General features: G+C 34.6%; 1 protein-coding gene and 1 pseudogene across 5 annotated transcripts; one reads left to right on the top strand and one right to left on the bottom strand.

The window, feature by feature from the left end:
• The first annotated feature begins 10,052 nt into the window (after positions 1-10,052).
• LOC113201640 (phosphoglycerate mutase 1-like) lies at positions 10,053-10,787 on the top strand (annotated as a pseudogene).
• A 2,298-nt stretch (positions 10,788-13,085) lies between these two features.
• On the bottom strand, positions 13,086-22,086 carry Clec6a (C-type lectin domain containing 6A). 5 transcript variants are annotated; one of them, XM_026415467.1, is made up of 6 exons: positions 22,056-22,086; positions 21,603-21,692; positions 20,040-20,141; positions 16,772-16,917; positions 14,305-14,420; positions 13,086-13,230 (listed from the first exon to the last, which is right to left on the bottom strand). In XM_026415467.1, the coding sequence occupies exons 1-6, from the start codon at positions 22,084-22,086 to the stop codon at positions 13,086-13,088; spliced, it is 630 nt and encodes a 209-aa protein (XP_026271252.1). The 5 variants fall into 5 exon arrangements, with proteins under 5 accessions (XP_026271252.1, XP_026271251.1, XP_026271254.1 ...); XM_026415466.1 differs by having other exon boundaries at positions 16,772-16,923; positions 22,062-22,086; XM_026415469.1 differs by lacking the exon at positions 21,603-21,692.
• Positions 22,087-22,559: the final 473 nt, after the last annotated feature.

Raw genomic sequence — 22,559 nt, 5'->3', positions numbered from 1 at the left:
TAAAGAAAGATTCGGAAAGAAAAAAAACAGCAAACAGAAATTCTTGAAATGAAGGAAACAATAAACCAAATAAATAATTCAATAGAAAGCATTACCAACAGACTAGACCACTTGGAAGATGGAACCTTAGACAATGAAGACAAAATATACAATCTTAAAAATAAAGTTAACCACACAGTGAAGATGGAAAAAAAACATGAACAGAACATCTAAGAATTATAGGATAACATCAAAAGATAAAATCTAAGATTTATTGAGATAGAGGAAGGCACAGAGATACAAACCAAAGGAATGTACAGTCTCTTCAATGAAAAATTTCCAAACATGAAGAATGAATTGGAAAATAAAATACAAGAGGCTTACACCAAATGTACAAAATTAAAACATATCTACACTAAGGCACATTACAATGAAAATGCCTAGCATACAGAAAAAAGTATGGAATTTTTAAAGCTGCAAGAGAAAAGTTTCATATTACATATAGAGGGAAACCAATTTGTATCTCAGCAGATTTCTCAACAAGGACCCTCAAAGCCAGGAGATCCTGAAACAACATATACCAAGCTCTGAAAAAAAAAATGGATGCCAACCAAGAATCTTATATCCAGCAAAAGTAAGCTTCAGATTTGATGATGAAATAAAAACTTTCCATGATAAACGAAAGTTAAAAGAATTTACAGGGAGAAAGCCTGCACTACAGAGCAGTGCAGGAGGAGGAAATGAAAAACAACAATGAAAATCAGAAAGGAAGGAATTACATTAAAGAAAAGGCCAGTCAAAGGAGAAACCAAGTCAAGTTAAAAATCAAAAATAAACCAAAATTACTGGGAATACAAATCACATTTCAATAATAAATCTGAATTTTAATAGACTAAGCTCATCAATTAAAAGACATATATTGACAAATTGGATTTTTTAAAAAGACCCAACAATATGCTGCCTTCAAGAGACTCATGTCACAGGAAAAGACATCCCCAGAGTGAAGGTGAAAGGATTGGAAAAAGCATACCACTCACTTGGACCACATAAACAAGCGAGGGTTTCCATCCTCATACCAGATAAAGTAGACTTCAAACCAAAGTTAGTCAACAGGGAAAAAGAAAATCATTTCACACTGATTAAGGGAAACATACATCAACAAGATATAACAATCATAAATATTTATGCCCCCAAACAATGGAGCTTCTACGTACATCAAACAAACCCTTCTAAATTTCAAGAATCAAATAGACCACAACAATAATACTGGGTGACTTTAACATACCTCTCTTACCACTGGATACATCTTCCAAACAAAAACTAAACAAAGAACTTACAGAACTCAATAATACAATCAATAATTAGACTTAATAGAAATATATAAAATATTGCATCCTTCAGCAAGCGAATACACCTTCTTCTCAACAGCACATGGATCCTTCTCCAAAGTAGACAATACTTCCCAAATTATTCCACAAAATAGAAAAGAAAGGAATCCTTTCAAACTCATTCTATGAGGCTAGTATCACCCTGATACCTAAGTCAGACAAAGACACATCAAGGAAAGAAAACTTCAAATCAATATCCCTTATGAACACAGATACAAAAATTCTCAATAAAATTCTGGCAAATTGCATACTAATATATTTTTTAAAAGAGTGTACCTTAATCAAGTGATTTTTTTATTAGTTGTTCAAAACATTACATAGCTCTTGACATATTTCATACATTTTATTCAAGTGGGTTATGAACTCCCATTTTTACCCTGTATACAGATTGCAGAATCACATCAGTTACACATCCACGTTTTTACATACTGCCATACTATTGTCTGTTGTATTCTTCTGTCTTTCCTATCCTCTACTATCCCCACCTCCCCTCCCCTCCCCTCCCATCTTCTCTCTCTACCCCATCTACTGTACTTCATTTCTCTCCCTTGTTTTTTTCCCCTTTCCCTTCACCTCCTCTTATATGTAATTTTGTATAACGATGAGGGTCTCCTTCCATTTACATGAAATTACCCTTCTCTCTCCCTTTCCCTCCCACCTCTCATCCCTGTTTAATGTTAATCTTCTTCTCATGCTCTTCCTCCCTGCTCTGTTCTTAGTTGCTCTCCTTATATCAAAAATGACATTTGGCATGCATTTATTTTTTAGGGATTGGCTAGCTTCACTTAGCATAATCTGCTCTAGTGCCATACATTTCCCTGCAAATGCCATGATTTTGTCATTTTTTAGTGCTGAGTATTACTCCATTGTGTATAAATGCCACATTTTTTTATCCATTCATCTATTGAAGGGCATCTAGGTTGGTTCCACAGTCTAGCTATTGTGAATTGTGCTGCTATGAACATTGATGTAGCAGTATCCCTTTTAAGGTACACTCTTTTAAGGTCTTTAGGGAATAGTCCAAGAAGGGGAATAGCTGGATCAAATGGTGGTTCCATTCCCAGCTTTCCAAGGAATCTCCATACTGCTTTCAACATTGGCTGCACCAGCAATTTGCAGTTCCACCAGCAATGAACAAGTGTACCCTTTTTATCCCAGGGATGCAAGGTTGGTTCAACATACAGAAATCAATAAACATAATTTATCACATCAATAGACTTAAAGATGAAAATCATATGATCATCTCAATAGATGCAGAAAAAGCATTTTATAAAATACAACACATTTTCATGTTCAGAACACTAGACAAACTAGCGATAGTAGAAACATACTTCAGCATTGTAAGAGCTCTATGCTAAGCCCAAATCCAACATTATTATAATGTTGAAAAATTATAAATGAAAAAAAATAGGGGCATTTTCTCTAAGCACTGGAAAAAGACAGGGTTACCCTCTCTCAGCATTCTATTCAACATAGTTCTTGAAACTCTAGCCAGAGATTAGACTGATGAAAGAAACTAAAGGGATACAAATAGGAAAAGAAGAACTCAAACTATCACTACTTGCCAATGGCATGATTCTATACTTAGAGGATCTAAAAACTGCCACCAGAAAATTTCTAGAATCAATAACTTAAATCAGCAAAGTATCAGGATATAAAATCAACACCCATAAATCAAATGCATTTCTATGCAGCAGTGGTGAATCCTCAGAAAGAGAAATTAGGAAAAACACCCCATTTGCAAGAATCTCAAGAATAAATTAAAAATCAATCTAACAAAAAGAATTGAAAGACGTACGCAATGAAAACTACAGAACACTAAAGAAAAAAATTGAAGAAGGGCTTAGAAGATGAAAAGATCTCCCATATTCTTGGATAAGAAGAATTAATATTGTCAAAATGGCCATACTACCAAAAGCATTATACACATTTAATGCAATATCAATTAAAATCCCAACAACATTACCCATAGAAATGAAAATAGCAATCATAAAATTCATTTGGAAAAGTAAGAGACCCAGAATAGCCAAAGCAATCCTTAGCAAGAAAAGTGAAGTGTGAGGCATCACAATACAAGAGACCTTAAATTATATTACAGAGGTATAGTAACAAAAATGGAATGGTATTGGCACCAAAATAGACATGTAGACCAAATAGAAGACACAGAAGCAAACCCACATAAATATAGTTATCTCATACTAGACAAAGGCATCAAAAACATACATTGGCAAAATATAGCCTCTTCAATAAATAGTGCTGGGAAAACTGGAAATCCATATGCAGCAAAATGAAACTAAACCCCCATCTCTCACCATGCACAAGGCTTAACTCAAAGTGGAACAAGGACCTAGGAATAGCTAAAATGTGGAAGACCAAAGACCCTTCACCTAATAGAAGAGAAAGTAGGCCCAAATATTCATCATGTAAGATTAGGTCCTGACTTCCTTAAAAAGACTCCTAACGTGCAAAAGAATCAAAATCAAAAATTAATAAATGGGATAGATTCAAACTAGTAAGCTTCTTCTCAGCAAAGGAAACAATAAATAACATGAAGAGAGTGCCCACAGAGTGGGAGAACATCTTTACTACATGCACAGCCAATAGAGCACTAATCTCCAGGATATATAAAGAACTCAAAAACCTTAACACCAAAACAAACAAACAAAAAAGCAATCAATAAATGGGCTAAGTGACTGAACAGACACTTCCCAGAAGAAGATATACTGTTGATCAACAAATATATGAAAAATATTCAACATCTCTAGTAATTAGAGAAATTGAAATTAAAACTACTCTAAGATTTCATCTCACTCCAGTCAGAATGGCAATTATCAAGAATACAAGCAATAATAAGTGTTGGCAAGGAAGTGGGAAAAAAGGTACACTCATACATTGCCGCTGGCCCTGTAAATTGATGCAACCACTATGAAAACAAGTATGGAGATTCCTTAGAAAACTTGGAATGAAGCCAGACACAGTGGCACATTCCTGTAATCCCAGCATCTGGGGAGGGCGAGACAAGAGGATCCTGTGTTCAAAGCCAGGATACAAAATTGGGCTGGGGATGTAGCTCAGTGGTTGAGTGCCCATGAGTTCAATCTCTGGTACCAAAAAGTAAAAAATAAATAAATTTGGAATGGAACCACCATTTGACCCAGCCATCCCACTTGATCTATACCCAAAGGACTTAAAATCAGCATATTGTAGTGGCACAGCCACATCAATATTCATTGCAACTCAATTCACAATACTAAACTGTGGAAGCAACCACCAACCAATTGTATACATGAGTTAAAGAAACTGTGGTACATATACACAATGGAATACTACTCAGCATTAAAAGAGAATAAAATTATAGCATTTGCAGGTAAATGGAAGGAGTAGGAGAATATCATGCAAAGCATAGTAGGCCAATCCCCAAAAAACAAAAGGCTGAATATTCTCTGTAACAAGTGGATGCTGATTCATAATGGCTGGGGAGGGCATGTGGGGAGAATGGAGGAACTTTGATTGCATAAAGAGGAGGAACGGAAAGAGTGGGGGCATAGGAGCAGGAAAGATGGTGGAATGAGATGAACATCATTACCCTATGTACATATATGACTGCACATGTGGTGCAACTCAACATAGTGTATAACCAGAGAAATGAAAAGTTGTGCTCCTTTTTTGTACAATGAATCAAAATGCATTCTGATATCATGTATAACTAGTTAGAACAATTAAAAAATAAATGGCATAAGAACAAGTAGTTTGGGCTGGGGATATAGTTCAGTTGGTAGAGTGCTTGCCTAGCATGCACAAGACCCTGGGTTCAATCCCCAGTACCACAAAGAAAAATAAAAAAGAAGAACAAGTAATTTATGTCTTTAAGGTACAAACCAGGATTCACACCTATTGCTATACCTATGTATTCTTCTTCATGGTAAATTTTCACTAGAAATTGTATGCATGAATTAACTAATGCCTTAGGAATAAACACAAATTGGTTCTCCTGAGGAAAATAAGCAACAATTCCATTTCATGTATATAATTGAGAGTTAAGGAAGGAAACAAGGAATACATGGGTATTTTGTTGTGTAGGATATTCTTGCAAAAAATAAAGTTTTTGCAATTTCCTGAGGGTTAACCAGTCTTCATGAGTCAAATCCAAAGCAAGGTACATTTGGATAAATTTTTTATTGTTTCCTTGGCTAACTAAGAAGATAATGACCAAAATAAGGTTTCAATAAAGTTTGGGGATGGCAGATGTAGATTCCCTATTTTTAATGTCAGTAGCTTGGTGAGGAGCTCTAATTTATGGGCCCTTTTGCTTAACCTAAAATATTGATTGTAACACATCTTGTGAGTAATTTAGAGATTAAAAAAATTTAAAATATGAATCTTTCCAAATCAAATTTTTCAACTGGAAGAGTATTTACTGATGCTATGAGAATTCAGGAACTTACCAGAGATAATAATCCTTCAGCCTTCAATGAAACTAATAGTTGCTGTAGGGAAAAGGTAGACTAGACCCTACAACATCATTATCAGTTTACAGTTCCCTTTGGTGACAGAGGAAAAAACATGTAAGATACAGAACAAAAATATTTTTCCATATCATGTAAGTAATAAACCAACTCCAGGTTGCTTAGAGGTACAAAGCTAACAACAAGAGAGATGTCATTGGGAAAACAAAATTAAACTTTAGCAGCATAAAATCATGGACATGTTGCCAAATTAATACAAAGAAAGAGCAGAACTGAATGTGCTTCAGGTTACAAATGGAGATAGTGAGGAGCCCTTTGACTCCAACCTATTATTAGTGAAAAAACTAAAGATCATGAGAGAAAATTCCAGGCTGTCTGGAAGACATTTAAAAAAGAAAAAAAGAAAGAAACATATACAGTATTCAGCTTGTGACTTGTATTCCTTGTGAATTAATCTCTTTTATTAAATGAGGTGAATTTATTCCTGGCTTAGAGCTTACTGCTCTTAAAACATAATTCACAAATAGACAAATTGAATTACCCAGTTTCATTTCTGGAAAAACAACTGTGGTTTCTTCAGTAAAGACATATGTAGGTAGGTAGATAGATAGATAGATAGGAACATTAATTATAAGGAAGTTTAGATTTCCATGCTCAAGAGTTTGAATTGAGAATAATGATTTGCTAATTGGAGTATGAAACTGCACATAGAAAACAACTCAAGAAATGATGGCTGAGGATTTTCTAAAGCTGAAGATAGACATGAAGTAATATATTTCAGAAACCCAAAACAGAACAATAAGAAGATGAAAGGGGAGATGGAGAAGAGGAAAGGAGAATAGGGTAAACAGAGAGAGAGGAAGGGAGAAAGGGAAAGGAAGAGGAGAAAAAAAGAGAAAAGATTTCTACTTAGATATATTATTATGAAACTTCAGAAGAGAAAAGGCAAGGAGAAAATCTTTGAAGTGGCCAGATAAAAAGGTAAATAGCCTTAAATAGTCTTAAATGCAGTGAAATTTAGTTGAATTGCTATCTTCTTAAGCACAATTAGAGAAGCCAGAAGATTTGGAACAATAATTCTCATTAACATTAGAGTTGATTGGTCAATGCTGCACGTTGCAATTCTCAAGTAATTACTAAAACAGTTGCCAAAATGTATGACTTTCAAAATAACAAATGAGAGAGTAATAAAAAATGACTAATCTAAAAGAATACAAGGAATCAAGGAGGAAAAATAACAAGAAAATAGATCATGTTGGGGAACATGGAAACCACATGGTAAGATGATACATTTAGAACCATATATATGAGTGTTATGGTTTGGATGTAAGGTGTCCCCACATGTGAGAAAATGCAAGAAGGTTCAGAGAATAAATGATTGGGTTATGAGAGCCGTATCCCAATCAATGAATTAATCACCTATTAGGATTAATTGAGTGGTAACTGAAGGCAGGTGGGGTGTGGCTGGATAAGGTGGGGCATTAGGGGCCTGGCTTTGGGATATACATTTGTATGGCAAGTGGACATCTTTCTCTTCTGCTTCCTGATCATAATGTGAGCTGCTTCCCTCTGCTACACTCTTCCACCATGATGTCTTGTCTCACCTTGAGTCCTGAGAAATGGAGCCTGCTATCTATGGACTGAGACCTCGGAAACTGTGAACCCCCAAATAAACTTTTTCTCTTCTCAATTGTGCTGCTCAGGTCTTTAAGTCACAGCAACAACAAAGCTGATTAAAACAACAAGGAATTGACATAATTTAAAATAATTAATTTTTTACCTAAAATATTGTTATATCATGTTTTAAAATTTCACTATATGCTATTTGCAAGAAGCATATCTAAAACATAGCATTGAGAAAAATCCAAATTTATAAATGGAAAGAATATAACACTAACTTAAAGAAAATTAGTTGATAATTTTAATATCAGGAATAAAGCCAAAAGCCAAAGACATTACTAAAGTTAAAGTGACTTCATAATGATAGAAGAGTTTAATTTCCCAAGTAAAATATGAATTTTAATATTATCTTTACCTAATAATCCTTTAATATACAAGTATGTCTTCCTATATAAAGGTTCAATATCCAAATTCTTATTAAAACAACCTACAAGAAGTTATCCAAAAATTCTACTCAAGGGTAGAAAACGTCCCAGAATCTACATACATATCACAACAAAAACCATTCACAGGGCTGGGGATGTGGCTCAAGCGGTAGCGCGCTAGCTTGGCTTGTGTGCGGCCTGGGTTCGATCCTCAGCACCACATACAAAACAAAGATATGTTGTGTCCGCCGATAACTAAAAAATAAATATTAAAATTCTCTCTCTCTCTCTCCCTCTCTCACTCTCTCTTAAAAAAAAAAATTCACATTGCTTATAGCTCCAGGTTACAGTATGTGCAGTACTACGAATGTCCTTTTTCTAGTTGCTTAGCCCCTTAAAGTCTCCTGCTTCCTTCTGCCAACACCTTGAGCCCAAATCAATCTAGGTTCAATTTAGATGGTATTTTGTTCTTATATCACAATACTTTCATTGAAATGGAAAAGAATATATACAGCAAAATTTGCTTTTAAATGTATCCAAAAGTTTAATATGTTGCCTTTTAAAAGGAGAGATGGTTTAAATAAGAAAGAGCTCCTAGGCAGCAAGCTCCTAGTGTTCTGAAATATTTCATTTTTAATATGAGCAATGATATTCACGTGATATATAGTTCTTCATTAATTTTATAGAGTTTTGCAAACATTTTATGTGGTTAGTATGAAGTAGAAAATACTATCGATGGCTTAGTCTGACCTAATATGTCAAAGAGAATAAATCTCACCAAAATCTAGGCCCTCAGTGAAGTTTCTGGCATCCAATTATATATATTTCCTGTCAAGACACCCCTACAAAGTGAAAGATAAGTTGTTGAATCTGTAAACACCTATCACCAATGTAAACACATGATGTTTGTTGGACCACTATGAATTGGGGAGGGGTTTTTGTGTGATATTTTGCTCAGTTGACATCAAATCTTACAAACTTTGGGAAATTGAGCATAAAAGAAGGGTCACCAGCTTATCCAGGATGCAGGCATGAAGTTCTCCCAGTGCTCACTAACGATCCAGAAGTTCCAATATGGCCAAAGTGTCTGTGGCAGATCAAGAGGTTGAATCCAGATTGTCAAACCTACTTAAAAACACATCTGTGGTTCTGAGTAAATGTATGCTCTCTTTGATAATTAGTTTCTTTAAAAAAATATTTCTTGGCCTACTATTTGGCCCTAGTAGAAAAAGAATACCTGATCACAGAAGACCATCATAAATTGTTTTAGCTGATCCATCAAAGTAAATATCAGAGCATTTTTAATGGTATTGGGCATAAATTGGTTTAATGGGCTAGTGACTCACAATCCCAATGTGCTTATTTCTATCACAATGCCACCTCTCCCTCAATCCTCATATTTTTCATGATTGTCTGTGGGAGTGGGGGGAAGCTTGGCTTACAGATCAATATGCTCATTATTTGACACTCGCTAGAACTAGAGTGCTGAAAGTTTTAGCTCTACTCAGAAGTAGCCCCAATGATCTGTAACAAATGGAAATACCCCCACTGAGAGTAACTCCAAACTATACATACAATAGTAGACTTTACCTGGGGGTAAAAAGTGGCTTGAGATACAGATTCATATCAATTCATGGCCAATGCCTGATGACTGACTGGGTGGTCAGGGACATGGGAGTGTCAAGCTTGTGGAAGGGACATCCAGGAAGTTTATGGAAGACATATGAGATTATGTCTCTCAAAATAGATTCAGAGTATAAAGATACTTGTTATATTAATACGCTCCACTGAAGAAAAAGGTTACTCATTATGCAATTTCTTATTATACAGAAAACGAGGATGTAAGCTTTATACAAGCCTAAAATATTATTATCCTCTCCAAATGCCCACATAGTTTAGCCTTTTTTCTGGACTAATGCATATCCAAATAAATAAATAAATATTGTGATAAACTTGGAGAATTCTCGAGAAAGCTGGGCTTGGCAAGGAGTACTTGGCAGGAGCGTGCATGCTAAAGTGGGGCAGGAGACAGCACCACCAGGAGGTCTGGGTTTGCCACTTCTGGAATCTCTGCAATTACTTGTTGCTGCATCCTCACTTTGCTGCCTTGACTGCCTGCAACCTGGTGCTGATCCTGCACAGGTGAGAGCACCTGGAACCGGGAGAATCCTTCAATGGCTGGCACGACCTCGGACCATAGCCTGGTTGGCCACGAGGAATGCTGGCCAGGCAGGCACCAAGAGATGCTAACAAGCCATGAATTTGATATCTGCTTTACCTGGATGCAGAAAAGGGCAATCTGAACCCTCTGGAAAGTGCTGAATGCCATTGACTAAGATGTGGCTGCCAGCTGCAGGTGGTGAGGATTGGGAGCCTGGATACGCCACACTGTGGGACTCTGACTGACCTCAATAAAGCACAAATTGCTGCCAAGAAATGGAGGCCCACCTCCAATGGATCCTGATCATCCCTGCTACAGCAATTTCAGTAAGGATCACATATATGCAGGCCTTACTGAGGATCAGCTACCCTTCTGTGAAAGTGTGAAGAACACTATTGCCTAAGTTCTTCTCTTATTAAATGAATAAATCCCCCACCAAATCAAGGAGGGGAAACGAGTTCTGACTGCCATCCATGGCAACAACTTTAAGGGGATCACTGAGCATTAGGAGTGTCTCTCTGAAGAGGCCATCATGGAGCTGAACTTGCCAACTGGTATTTCCATTGTCTATGAATTGGACAAGAACTTGAAGCCCATCAAGCCCATGTAGTTCCTGGGGTTGAAGAGACCTTTGGTGCAACTGTTGCTGCTCAGAACAAGAAATAAATGCAAAACAGTACACATTTGTACCAAGGAATGCCCTGCCCATCCTTTCCTCTGCACCTATCTCCTGCATGTATCACACTGACCACATCTGTAGGCATTTTAAGTTGCAACTGCTAATGGGGAATGGTAGCTTTCATTTTAATTTTAACATTTAGTCTCCTGCACCCACTTTCTTCATAGAATCTAGTCATAATAGGACCCTGGGACACAGATTGTCAGTCCAAGCCCAGGTAATGCTCCTCTTATTCGGGAGAGTTGAAGTAGTGATTCTGGCTTTTTCGCAGTGCCATTTAAGAACCTCCATTAGAACAGAATAGGGAGGAACTAATAAGAAGAAGCCTGAGAAGAGAGACAATTTATGTTCCTAAGATCCCATTCTGCACTATTCTGTAGTCAGGTCTTAGGATGGGGCAAGGTGGGGGGAGCCTCTAGTTATTCCAGTGAAATATAAAGGTAACTCACATGGCAATTAAAAAAAAAAAGATATTTCCTCCCTGACCCAGAGGAGCTGGTTCTAGAAGGTTGGTATCAATACTGAATTGAGTTTGTGTTACACTCACTTTCATAAAAAGAAAAACATGTATATATATAATACCACCCTTCTGGGGTTTCTAGTGGTGATTAAATAGTCCCACTTGTGATTACCAGAAAATAAGCCATTTCTCACACCACGTGGTATAAGCTCCTTGGCCTCTAAGGTGTGTATATCTTTCTATATATCTTAGAATTCCTCCTCTGCCTTGTTTTGTAGTAGTGAAATGCAACTTGATCATGTGTAAGTGTGTCTTTCATTCTGATTTCTGAACCATGTTCCAGTTGCTTGGCCCTGCCACTAGGGGCCAGTACTCATTTTAAGCATAACTATACAAAATCTTTTGTCCAGATCAGTATGCCAAAGGAGTGATATGAAATTTTAAAAAAAAAAGAAAAAGAAAATGTAATAATATGCATATGTCACATTCTTTAAGTGAAATTCAATATGAAATTTTCAAAACCAAAAGCCAATTCTTGTGAAAATTTAAAATGCCATAGACTAAAAAGAAAATATTCTTGCAATTAGTATTATGTAAAGAGAAAAATAATGAGATTATCAAATTTTATGACCTGTTGGATTTAGCCATAATGATAACCAAAGTAAATGTATAGCCTCGAATGTTTTGCTAATAACCAAAAAAAAAAAGACTAAAAACTATGGATTCTTTTATTTCTTTTACAGTAATTTATTTTAAGAAGCTAGAAAAATAAGATACAAAATACAAAGGAATAATTAATAGAAGAAGGAAATATGGTGGAATAGAGGAAGGGTACATTTTTTAGCAACTCCGTAGCCTGGGATTCAAGCAGCAGGAGTATGGCTTCTCAATGAAGTGGGGGACCGAGGGGATTCACTGAAATTAAATACTGGATGGTAAGAGAATCTTAGAGACACAGAAAGTCAGGTTCTTTGAACATAGGACGAAAAAGAGTACTTTGGAGCTAGGCTGGTGGCACCAGCAACACCAATTTAACTCAGAGGGGAGGAGTGACTGGCAGAAAGAGACAAAAACAGAGTGAATAAATTTGGCACAAAAGAATCCATAGAACAGAGAGACAGTCTGCACGATAATCTGTTGTTTGAAAAGTACTCTGCATTTCTTGGAGAGCTGAAGCAAAGGGCCATCTTGAAACACCCACATTGTGGCTTTCTGCTTCAGAGGCCAGGAGATCAAAGTAGACTGTTTGCTGTGTTTTTCTCACCTAACCAGTGGAATATAGCTAAAGTTATGGCATGTAACTGTTAAAGCTAGATGATTAGAGACATTGCTGCTTTCATTTGTGTTCTTAGGTCACTTGTTCTAGAGGAAGGTGGCTACTGTATTGTGAGAACATGCTATTAGCTTGAGAGTGATTTCCATATGATGAGGAGCTGAAGCCCTCTAACAGCCAATGCCAAGTTACCAGCCAAGAGTGAGCAATCTAAATTAGATCCCTCAGCCCTTGTTAGTCCTTCAGAAAACTGCAATTCTAATCACAATCTTAATCATAGGGATTTCTCTATGGCATTTTGAGTAATAGAGGCATAATTTTCAAATAATGCTGTCTTATAATTCTTCTAACAAATAAAATAGTGTAATCTCTAGAACAAGGAATGCATGTGGAAGTATGTATAAAGAAAGGTGAAAAAAAGAATAAATAATAAATGAAAAAGCAGAACAAAGGGAGAAAAGAATTATTCTATTATTAGTGGAAAATGAGAAACTAGAAGAGGATTGATTAAAGTGAAAAAAACAGGGGAATATGTCCATAAATCTCTGTGACACAAGAATTGCATGTACATTACAAATAATCATAATTTTATGATGGGTCTGAATTTTCATGGTGTCAATGAATAAATTGATACTCATAGGTAAATCTTCTTCATCTCACATATTGAATTCCTTTTAGAATCACAGAAAACATCATTCCAACCCCATCCTCTAGATTCCCAGAAAACTATTGTAGCACACTGCTCTGCAGAAAAATTGGGCTCATTTTGGTGCCAGAATCTAAAGAGAAACAAAGGTAAATAGAATTATTCAATGAATGCATAGTGACTGATCAGAAAGTATATAAGTTTGGTGTCTAGCAAAATTGGGTTGAGAATGAGAGAACATTCTAACAGTTTCTACCTTTTCTCATACTGCCCCTCACCAAAAATTTAAGTATGGAAGCACATTTTCATGTGTTTGTCTAACATTCTCCATGATGTGGTGAACCTCAGCCTGCAGTCTGATGTTGACTTCCTCCTCTTTACAGAGCCATTTTCCTGACCTAGCTTATTAAAAATTTCTTTCTTACCAGCACATCATAGAAGCTTCCTCTTTATATCCATTTATAAAGAAGCATTTGCATGCCTCTTGATAAGCTTCTCTGTTCTCATACAGCTGCCTTAAATGAGCATCAGGTACCTGAGTCTAAACATAAATAAGTTACCCTGCCTCTGAGGAATACACTATGGAGCAGGGCTGGGTAGTTGGTCATTAGTTTTGGAATTAAAGACAATTTTACTACTAATTTATCTTGCTATTAATCAAATAAATTAATCTTCTCAGGGATTAGATTTCTCATCTACAAAAACAAATCTTAATAAAGGTGTCTAGATAGCTCACAAGATTGTGTGAGAGTAAAATAAGGTAGTACATAATTAAATTTCTTTTTAAACGCCACAAAAGTATAATTACATAATTGTTAAAATTACACATAGTCCTAACCCAGATATTTTGAATATTACTTATTAGAATTAATTTAAGTGGCTACTTATGTTTACAAGTCTATAGAAAACAATGCAATGACTAAGAGCTCCATTTTTGGATAGCCATGGGATTGAAACAGAGTTTCTCATCATATTCATTCAATAATCTTGAGCAAACTTTTTCATTTTTCCTCTGAAAAGTGAATTCTAAAACAGAGAAGTTTTCTTAAGATTTAAGAGTGTTCACTTAGTAAAAATTTAATAATTGTTAGATTATGTTATCATCATTATAATTATTAATATTAATAGTCTCAAGATCTTAACAAAATTTCCTAAATTTTCTAAGTGTACAAGGTCCTAAATTTCATTAATCTAGGTCTGAACTCACCTGACATTTTTTTCGAAAGGTGTATGATCAATCCATTGCCAATTATTATTACCTTGTGGATCAGAGAGCCCCAAAAAATAAGAAAATGTTTTATTCAGCTGCTGGATAATGAAATTCTGCATGAAAAAAAATAGGAATTAATAGACTTTGGAATTTCCTTATTAAACAGAATAAGTGTTTTTAATATCCTTTAAAGTATACTAAGAAAACACAGGATGCAAGGAACAGTCGCATGGTGGCACACTAAACAAATATGCAGGCAAAAAACATCATCATTGCAAGGAGAAAGTGCTAACACATAAATTCCCACCATTCATTCTTTTCTTTATCAAGAGACAGAAGGGTTTTAAATGGCCATAAGTTCATTTTTGTGCTTTTGACCACTTTTTTATTTTATAAGTTAAGATGCTGTGATGGTTAGTTTTATGTTTCTACCTGACTGGGCCAAGGGGTGCCCAGATTAAAACTTTATTTCTGGGCATGTCTGTAAGTATGTTTCCAGGTATTATTAGCATCAGAATGTGCAGAATCAGTAGGTAGATTGCCGTCCTCAGGGTGGATGAGCATCATCCAATTTGTTGAGAGGAACAGAATAAAAACCAAAGGAAGGTATGACTTGTCTTAGATTTCATATTCTTTGCAATCAATGATTCCTGGACAAAGTTATGAAATAAATTTAGTAGTGTTCAACTATAAAGTAATAAGAATGCTTTAGGGCAACAGTAAAAAAGAAAAGAAAAAGAAAAAGGAGGAATTTATCCTATTTTCTTTGCTGTCTGCCTGACCAAGCTGTTATTCCATTGGCTCCCCTTATTTTCAGGACTTCAGATCTGAACTGCAGGTATATCACTGGTTTTCTTGAGTGTCCTGAAAATTCAGCAAAGTTGCAGGATGCAAAATCAACATACAAAAATCAGTAATATTTTCTTACACTAACAATAAACAACCTGAAAAGAAAATTAAGGAAGAAATAAATTTATAATAAAATCTAAAAAAAAAATACTTAAAAAAAAACTTAACCTAGGTCATGAGAGACATTGACAAAGAAAAATAAAGAAGACACAGATAAATGGAAAAGCATTTCATGTTCATAGATTGGTAAACTTCATATAGTTAAAATATCCATACTCTCCGAAGCAATCTACAGATTCAAAGTAATCCCTATCAAAATCCAAATGTCGTTTTTCACAGGTATAGGAAAAAATCTTAACATCCGTGTGGAATCTCAAAGGACCCCTGATAGGCAAAGCAATCTTTAAAAAGAAGAACAAAGAAGACTCCTACTTTCTGATTTCAAAATATATTCTAAAACTGTTTTGTAATCAAAGCAGTATAGTAATAGCATGCAGACAGACATATAGACCAACGGAAAACAATCAGAGTCCAGAAATAAACCTTGACATATGTGGTCAAATTATCTTCAACAAGGTGCCAAGACCACACAATGGAGAAAGGATCATCTCTTTAATAAATGATGCTGGATATACTGCATATCCAAATACAAAAGAGTAAAGTTGGGCCTTTATCTATGCCAAACACAAAAGTTACCCAAATATTTCAAAGATCTGAATGTAAGGTGTAAAACTGTAAAACCCCTAGAAGAAAACATAAGGGGAAATCTTCCTGTCATTGGAATTGGCAATGTATTCTGGAATATGACACCAAAAGCACAGGTAAAAAAGCAAAAATATACCAATAGGACCATATCAAACCAAAAAGCATCAATGCAGCAAAATAAGCAAACAACTAATGAAAAAGTACTCCATTTAATGGGAGAAAATATTTGGAAATCATAAATGATAAGTTGTTTATATCCGAACTGCAAAGAACACATACAACTTAACAACAGCAAAATAAGTAACCCAATTAAAACATGGGTGAAATACCTGACTAAACTTTTCTCCAAATAAATATACAAATGGCCAATAAGCATATATAATGTTCAACATCACTAAGCATTAGAAGAAGGCAAATGAAAACCTTGAGATATCACCATATACCCACTAAGATTGCCAGAATAAAAAGAAAAAATAGAAAATAGCAAGTGTTGGCATATGTAAATATATTCATATGAATGAATATCATTCCACCTTAAAAAGGAAAAAAATGCTGTTACAAGCAACAATATAGATGAACCTTGCAGACATCATGCTAAATGAAATAAGCCAGTCACAGAAAGAGAAATGATTCCATTTACATGAGGAATCTAAAGGAGTCAAACTACAGAAGCAAAAGATGGAAGAGTGATTGCTGTGGCCTTTGTAGATTGAAAAAATGGGTAGTTGTTGTTCAGTGGAAAGAGAGTTTCAGTTTTGCAAGATGAAAAATCCTAGAGATCAGTTGCACCAAAATGTGAACACAATAAACACAACTGAACTATGCACTGAAAATGGGTAAGAGTAAATTTTGCTATATTATTTTCTACAATTAAAAGATGTTTGATGAAAACTAAAGATGGAAAAAGTACCTGTTCTGCTTCTGTATTAATCACCACCAAATGTGCCCCCATTTCAGCACATTTCTCTTCGCTCTTAGACCAAAAATGTTGTTCAGTAGAAATGAGGTAGCAGCTTGAACCAAATGGCTTCCAAGTACTTGGGCAACATCCCCAGACTTTTTCTGTATTATATGAAAGAGAAATGTGATTGCAAGGTGAGACAAATTAGATGAAAGAGATATGTTCTATACACATAAAACTTCCAGGATCTTTGGTTGTTATTTAGAGTTGGTTTCTTAATTCAGGTATTAACTTTTCTCTGAATTATATAATTTGGGGGTCATCGAATTAATGTTAAGTAAACATTCTTAAATATTAAGTCTTTAATATTGACTAAGTTAGCCTACGAAATTCCTCTGGGTTTTTTGTTTGTTTGTTTGTTTTTCAATAATTGACTACTGAGTTAGCCTACAAAATTCCTCTGGTTTTTTTGTTTGTTTGTTTGTTTTCCAGTAATTGACTACTGGGGCTGGAGTTGTGGCTCAGTGGTAGAGCGCTTGCCTAGCACATGCAAGGCACTGGATTTGATCCTCAGCACCACATAGAAATAAATTTTAAAATAATAATAATTGACTACTGTTTTTGGAGATTTTTTAGTCCTGTTGTTCCCTGTCTCTTATACATCATAAGTTCAAAGTTGTCTTGAAGTTTTAAATGACTAACACAGATGAATCTGGAAATCCAATTCTACTCATGGATCTTGAATAAGCCACCAAGTTTTAGGTTTTTGAAATGTAAATTATAACTATTAGAATTATGCCTCATTAATTATGCCTGATTAGAATTCTGGCTCTACCATTTATTTCATGTGTCTTTAAGCTAGTTATACTACCTCCTCCTCCTCCACCACCCCTTTTATTTTTTCTTCCTTTTTATTAACCTTTTAACATTGGGTATCAAACCCAGAGCCTCAAATATGCTAGGCCAAATATCTACCACTGAGCAACTCCACCAGCCCAATATTACCTCTTTGAGTCTGTTATTTCATCTATAAAATAGAAATAATAAAAGCGACAACTTCATGGGGGATTTAGTCACATAATACATGAAAAACATTATAAAAGATACTTAACTCAGAATAATTACTCAATAAATGTCACCTACCACTAATTTTATCACAGTATCAAGCAATTTAAAGTGTTTTAATGATCAGTTCTCTTCCTTTTTCTCTTAGAAGTATTAGTTTGTAGGATTGAAGAAATCGATACCTAGCCATATATAAATTCACTGCCATATTTTTTTAGACATATACTCAGCATGACTTATACTATATGTATAATTTTAGCATAATATATATGTATGTTTAAATAATTAATTCTTTAAATTTGTTTTGAATTTTTACCAAGGTATGAAAATAGAGTCCTGGTAATTTGACTCAGTGGTAGAGCATCAGTTAAGCATAACAAGGCACTGAGTTCAATCCTCTGCACAGCAGAAAGAAAACATAATAATATATGTAGTCTTCTAGAAGTTTTTTTAAAATTTCACATGATTCATTCATATCATTATACACAGACTTTTGTTAATCATTTCTGTTGTTACATATTAAGTGATGAAAATCTATAGACTTATTCTTCCTTTTATAATGCTACAAAATGAATAAAATAGACAACATATTTATCAGTTTACTATTAGCTGCTTTTATAACATTACTTATGCATTCCATTCACTAACAATTCCTGATTTTTACAATGCTCCTGAAAGTACATATTAACGTATGAATTTTAAAATTTAATTATCTTTTTCAATGTTGGGTTTTGGCTTTGTCAATTAAGTTACATACTGAAACATTTTTCATATGTCAAATATACCAAATCTCAAAAAGTTGACCAAAAACAAATTGAAAACTCAGTTTTTTAGAATTTGTGAGGTCCTGTGTTCAATCTCCAACTACAACAAAATAAATATTCATTTTATAAAATTTATAAAATAAATATTTAAACTTGTACAACAAATATTATAAATATATATGTTCTTATGTAAATACTGATTTTAAATCCTTTGGCTATATGCCAGGGAGTGATATAACTGTCAAATGATGGTTACATTCTTCATTTTTTGAGGAATCTTCATGCTGCTTTTCAGAGTGGTTGAACCAATTTGCAGTCCCACCAACAATATATGAATGTAACCTTTTCCCCACATCCTCTCAAACACTTATTATTGCTTGTATTTTTGAAAATTGCCATTCTGGCTATAATTTTATTTTTAATTTTCTAATTGCTAGAGATGTTGAACATTTTTTCATATATTTGTTAATCATTATATGTTTAAATATATAATTATATATTTATATATTTATAAAGATAAATATTATAAACATAAATATACATGAAATATGCTTATATAAATTTATATATTTATGTACTCATAAATATATAAATACAAAATTTATAAATATTTATTTATAAAAGAAATTTATTTATAAGAACCCACTGTGCTAAGAAAACCATAGGTCAGGGAAAGCAAAGAAACCATGCTTTGGATTCCCTTGCAACATATTCTTGCCAAATACCTAAAAAGAAAAAATTTTAACATCTCATAGAAATGGAAAGAAACATCTGCCTTCTCCTCATCTTTAAAAGGTTTTGCCATAGCAGTAGGGTATTCATTACTCCTGAATAACAAGAGTCTGACACCTAGATAGATTTGGAAGCATTAAGACCATAAGACCTCCATAGACATGTGCTTTGCATCTCTTTGGTATTTTGCACCATAGTGTAAAGCAGACAACAATCCTGAACCCAATTCTCCAACATCTGATGGTATTAGGAGGGAATTTTAGAGTGTGGTGATCTAAACCTGAAACAATCTGACCAGTAATAAAGCTAGTGATAAGAATGAAGAAGGATAGTATTAATTGGGAAACTTATCAAAAATGGGAATTTATTTTAATAAAGGGTGAAAATAATGTGGAAATTGTGAGAATTATTATTTCCAGAGTTAACTTGAGCAAACATGTGGGTGTTGACAGCATTCATCAAGATCAAGAATTTCAATATATCTTGATATACATAACTAAAGCCTGATATAAGCATATAAGTTTAGAGACACTTTGAAGATATCCAAGCAGAAACACACTCTCTCTCTCTCTCTCTCTCTCTCTCTCTCTCTCTCTCTCTCTCACACACACACACACACACACACACACACACACACAAGAATACACCAATCTTAAGCTTAACCCTGAGTTTTCTCCGAGAAAGGGAAAGTGTAGATAAACATTGTAAATCTTTACCTGCCACTGTTGTCCCTTCACTGAAGCAGATTAGATTTGAATGATATGTGTGTAGTACAGACAGTCTTTTGTCATATTTGTTACTTGTAAAATGGTAAGTCACTGAAAAGGAAAGAAAAGGATGAGAATCCACCCATAGAGCCTCATGCTTTCTATCTGTACCAAGCCAGCTTACTTCTCACCCCACCACTCTTCTTCCTTATGCAAGCCAGTAGAGACCAGCCTGAATTATGCTTGCTTATATTCATTTATCTTACTTGTTTGTCTGTCTGATGATTTATTTTTGTCTCTTCCCCCACTATAATTTAAACTCTAGATTCTACAGCAGAGATTCTGTTTTCTACATCACTTACTTGCAAATACCTAGAAAAATGACTTGCAACAAACCATGTACAGATATTTATTGACTTCCTGGAAATCTGGTATACATTATTTTAGTAATATTGAAGAAGTCACAGGTTATATGAATATTTTCTAAATACTTCTGATTGCATGTAGCTATAGATAAACATGGTATAAATAACAACCAAGGGGAGACTTTAAACATTTGGAGATATTCTAAATATCTACATGTCTCAAATACAAACTACCTTTCTTGTTCATGGATGTGCATGTTAAACAACATTTAACAAAATCTATTATCTCTCAGGTCCTGATTTGACTCTTCAATACTATTTCTCTTCTTTCACTTTTGCCTACTACTAAAGATCAATACTTTTACAAATGTCTACCTTTCTCTTGGCCCATGTTTGGCATTCTTGAGTTTCTGCTTCTTGACTAATGAAATAACTATTATTAACTCTCTTCTCTCTTACACTTGATCTAGAGAACCAAAATATTTTATAACTTTGGTGATAATGATCTGTGTTTTACTTAACGTTGATAGATTTATTTACTTCTCAAAGGAAAGTTCATGTATAGCAAGACTCTGACACAGCAAGCAACTTTCACTCCCTTACAGACTATTCAAGAACTATTTTTATTCACCTTATCAGTGAATAGAAAATCAAATTATAGATTGGACTAAAAAACTATGTTTGAGTTTTCTCACACAAAGAACTTGAGATATTTATTAAGAGGCAAATGGAAAAAGGAAGGAATATTTTATCTCCTTACACTGTCATTATCTCATCTGAATTATTTTCCTCTCATATTTAAAGAGACACCCACATGAGTCAAAGACCCCTATCTAAACTATAATCATTATGAAAGCAATCAGAGTTGCCTTCCCAATACAGGAATTTTTTGACTAGAAAACACATGATCAATAGGGGACCCAGTATTGAAAGATGGTACCTTAGGGGATCTACAAATAACACCCATGCACCTGGGAGGTCATGATTCAGCAAATGTTAACAAAGCCAGATAAAGTAAATCTAGAAGACTCAGTTGTTGAAAGATAGAGAAATAGCAAGAACGGTAGGAAGCAAAATCAAGAAAAGCATGCCATTCTGAGTAAGAGCTGACCTATTTGTAAGGTAAAGTAGGATGAATCCCAGGGAATCTTTACAGAACATGAGAGAGAAAGACCAAGAAAAAATGGCACCTCAGTGCCAAACTTACCGACACAGCTCACAATGAAACAAGCACTGAGGAGTATGATGGAAATCAGAGCAATGGACCACAGCTTCAAGGACCAGCAGATTCTCTTCTCTATCAGACCAACAAGACAAATGCAAACCTCTCAGGATAGATAACATTGCTCTGAAACACAGAGCAATCTGGACAAAATTCATCAGGCAACTGTAAATTCCATTTCCATATACTTTCTTTCTTATTATTATATTCTTCTACTGATCACCTGTCTTTCTTGAATGATTAATGTTGTCTTCTATGTTCATGTTTGATTAAGTGCTTCTGACTCAGAGACATTATTCTTTCTTTCAAATTCCCAATTCTACTGCCTTGGCACAATCTCTATTGCTTAAATCTGTCCATTTTCTACCCCTTCTTTCCAGATGACTCTTATCATCTCATACATTTCTAACTTGCTATCTGGAGAAACGAAATACTCACCTCCACCTTGAGCTTGCCTTTCTTGTATCATTATGTGAGTCTCTGTGTGTTCAGAAGTTTCTAGAACCTTTTGTATCTCTCTGTCTCCCTGAAAATGTTACCCAAAGACCTGTTTTCATTCAAAGAGGCCAAGGCTCAGATAATAACAGCTCCACACTCTGATATGACTAATAAATGTCCAATGCTAATACACAAAGATCTAAAGTTTCCAGTGATTCAAAGGCGTGGGAAAAACGAAAGAGGAAATTAAGAAACATACCCAAAATTGTTCCTGAAAATCTTAACAGAAATATTCAAATCATTTATTCAGTTTCTAACATGAAGTTTCTCGTTAATTCCTATTCATTCCAGCATACAAAAGAAAACAAATTACATGCCCTAAAAGAATTTATCTGTTGGCCTAAATAAATTGCTACCTAACACACCTTTATATTGGGTACTTCTTTTATGTAATGCTTAATTTCACATGTCCTAAGAAGTAAAAAAAAAGTCTGGTTGAATCAA

Source organism: Urocitellus parryii, chromosome 5, assembly GCF_045843805.1.
Source record: "Urocitellus parryii isolate mUroPar1 chromosome 5, mUroPar1.hap1, whole genome shotgun sequence".
NCBI classification, from domain to species: domain Eukaryota; kingdom Metazoa; phylum Chordata; class Mammalia; order Rodentia; family Sciuridae; genus Urocitellus; species Urocitellus parryii.
Note: the sequence above shows the minus strand (reverse complement) of the source record. Positions and strands in the feature narration are given on the sequence as shown.

What these genes read in the sequence shown, in the direction of transcription:
- Clec6a (XM_026415467.1), bottom strand. Translation starts at nt 22,086, where the DNA reads ATGATACAAGAAAGGCAAGCTCAAGGTGGAG. An exon ending in TGAAGGGACAACAGTGGCAG is followed by an intron (nt 16,918 to 20,039) that starts GTAAAGATTTAC and finishes ATACAGAAAAAG; the next exon opens with TCTGGGGATGTTGCCCAAGT. An exon ending in CCTTTCGAAAAAAATGTCAG is followed by an intron (nt 13,231 to 14,304) that starts GTGAGTTCAGAC and finishes GTTTCTCTTTAG; the next exon opens with ATTCTGGCACCAAAATGAGC.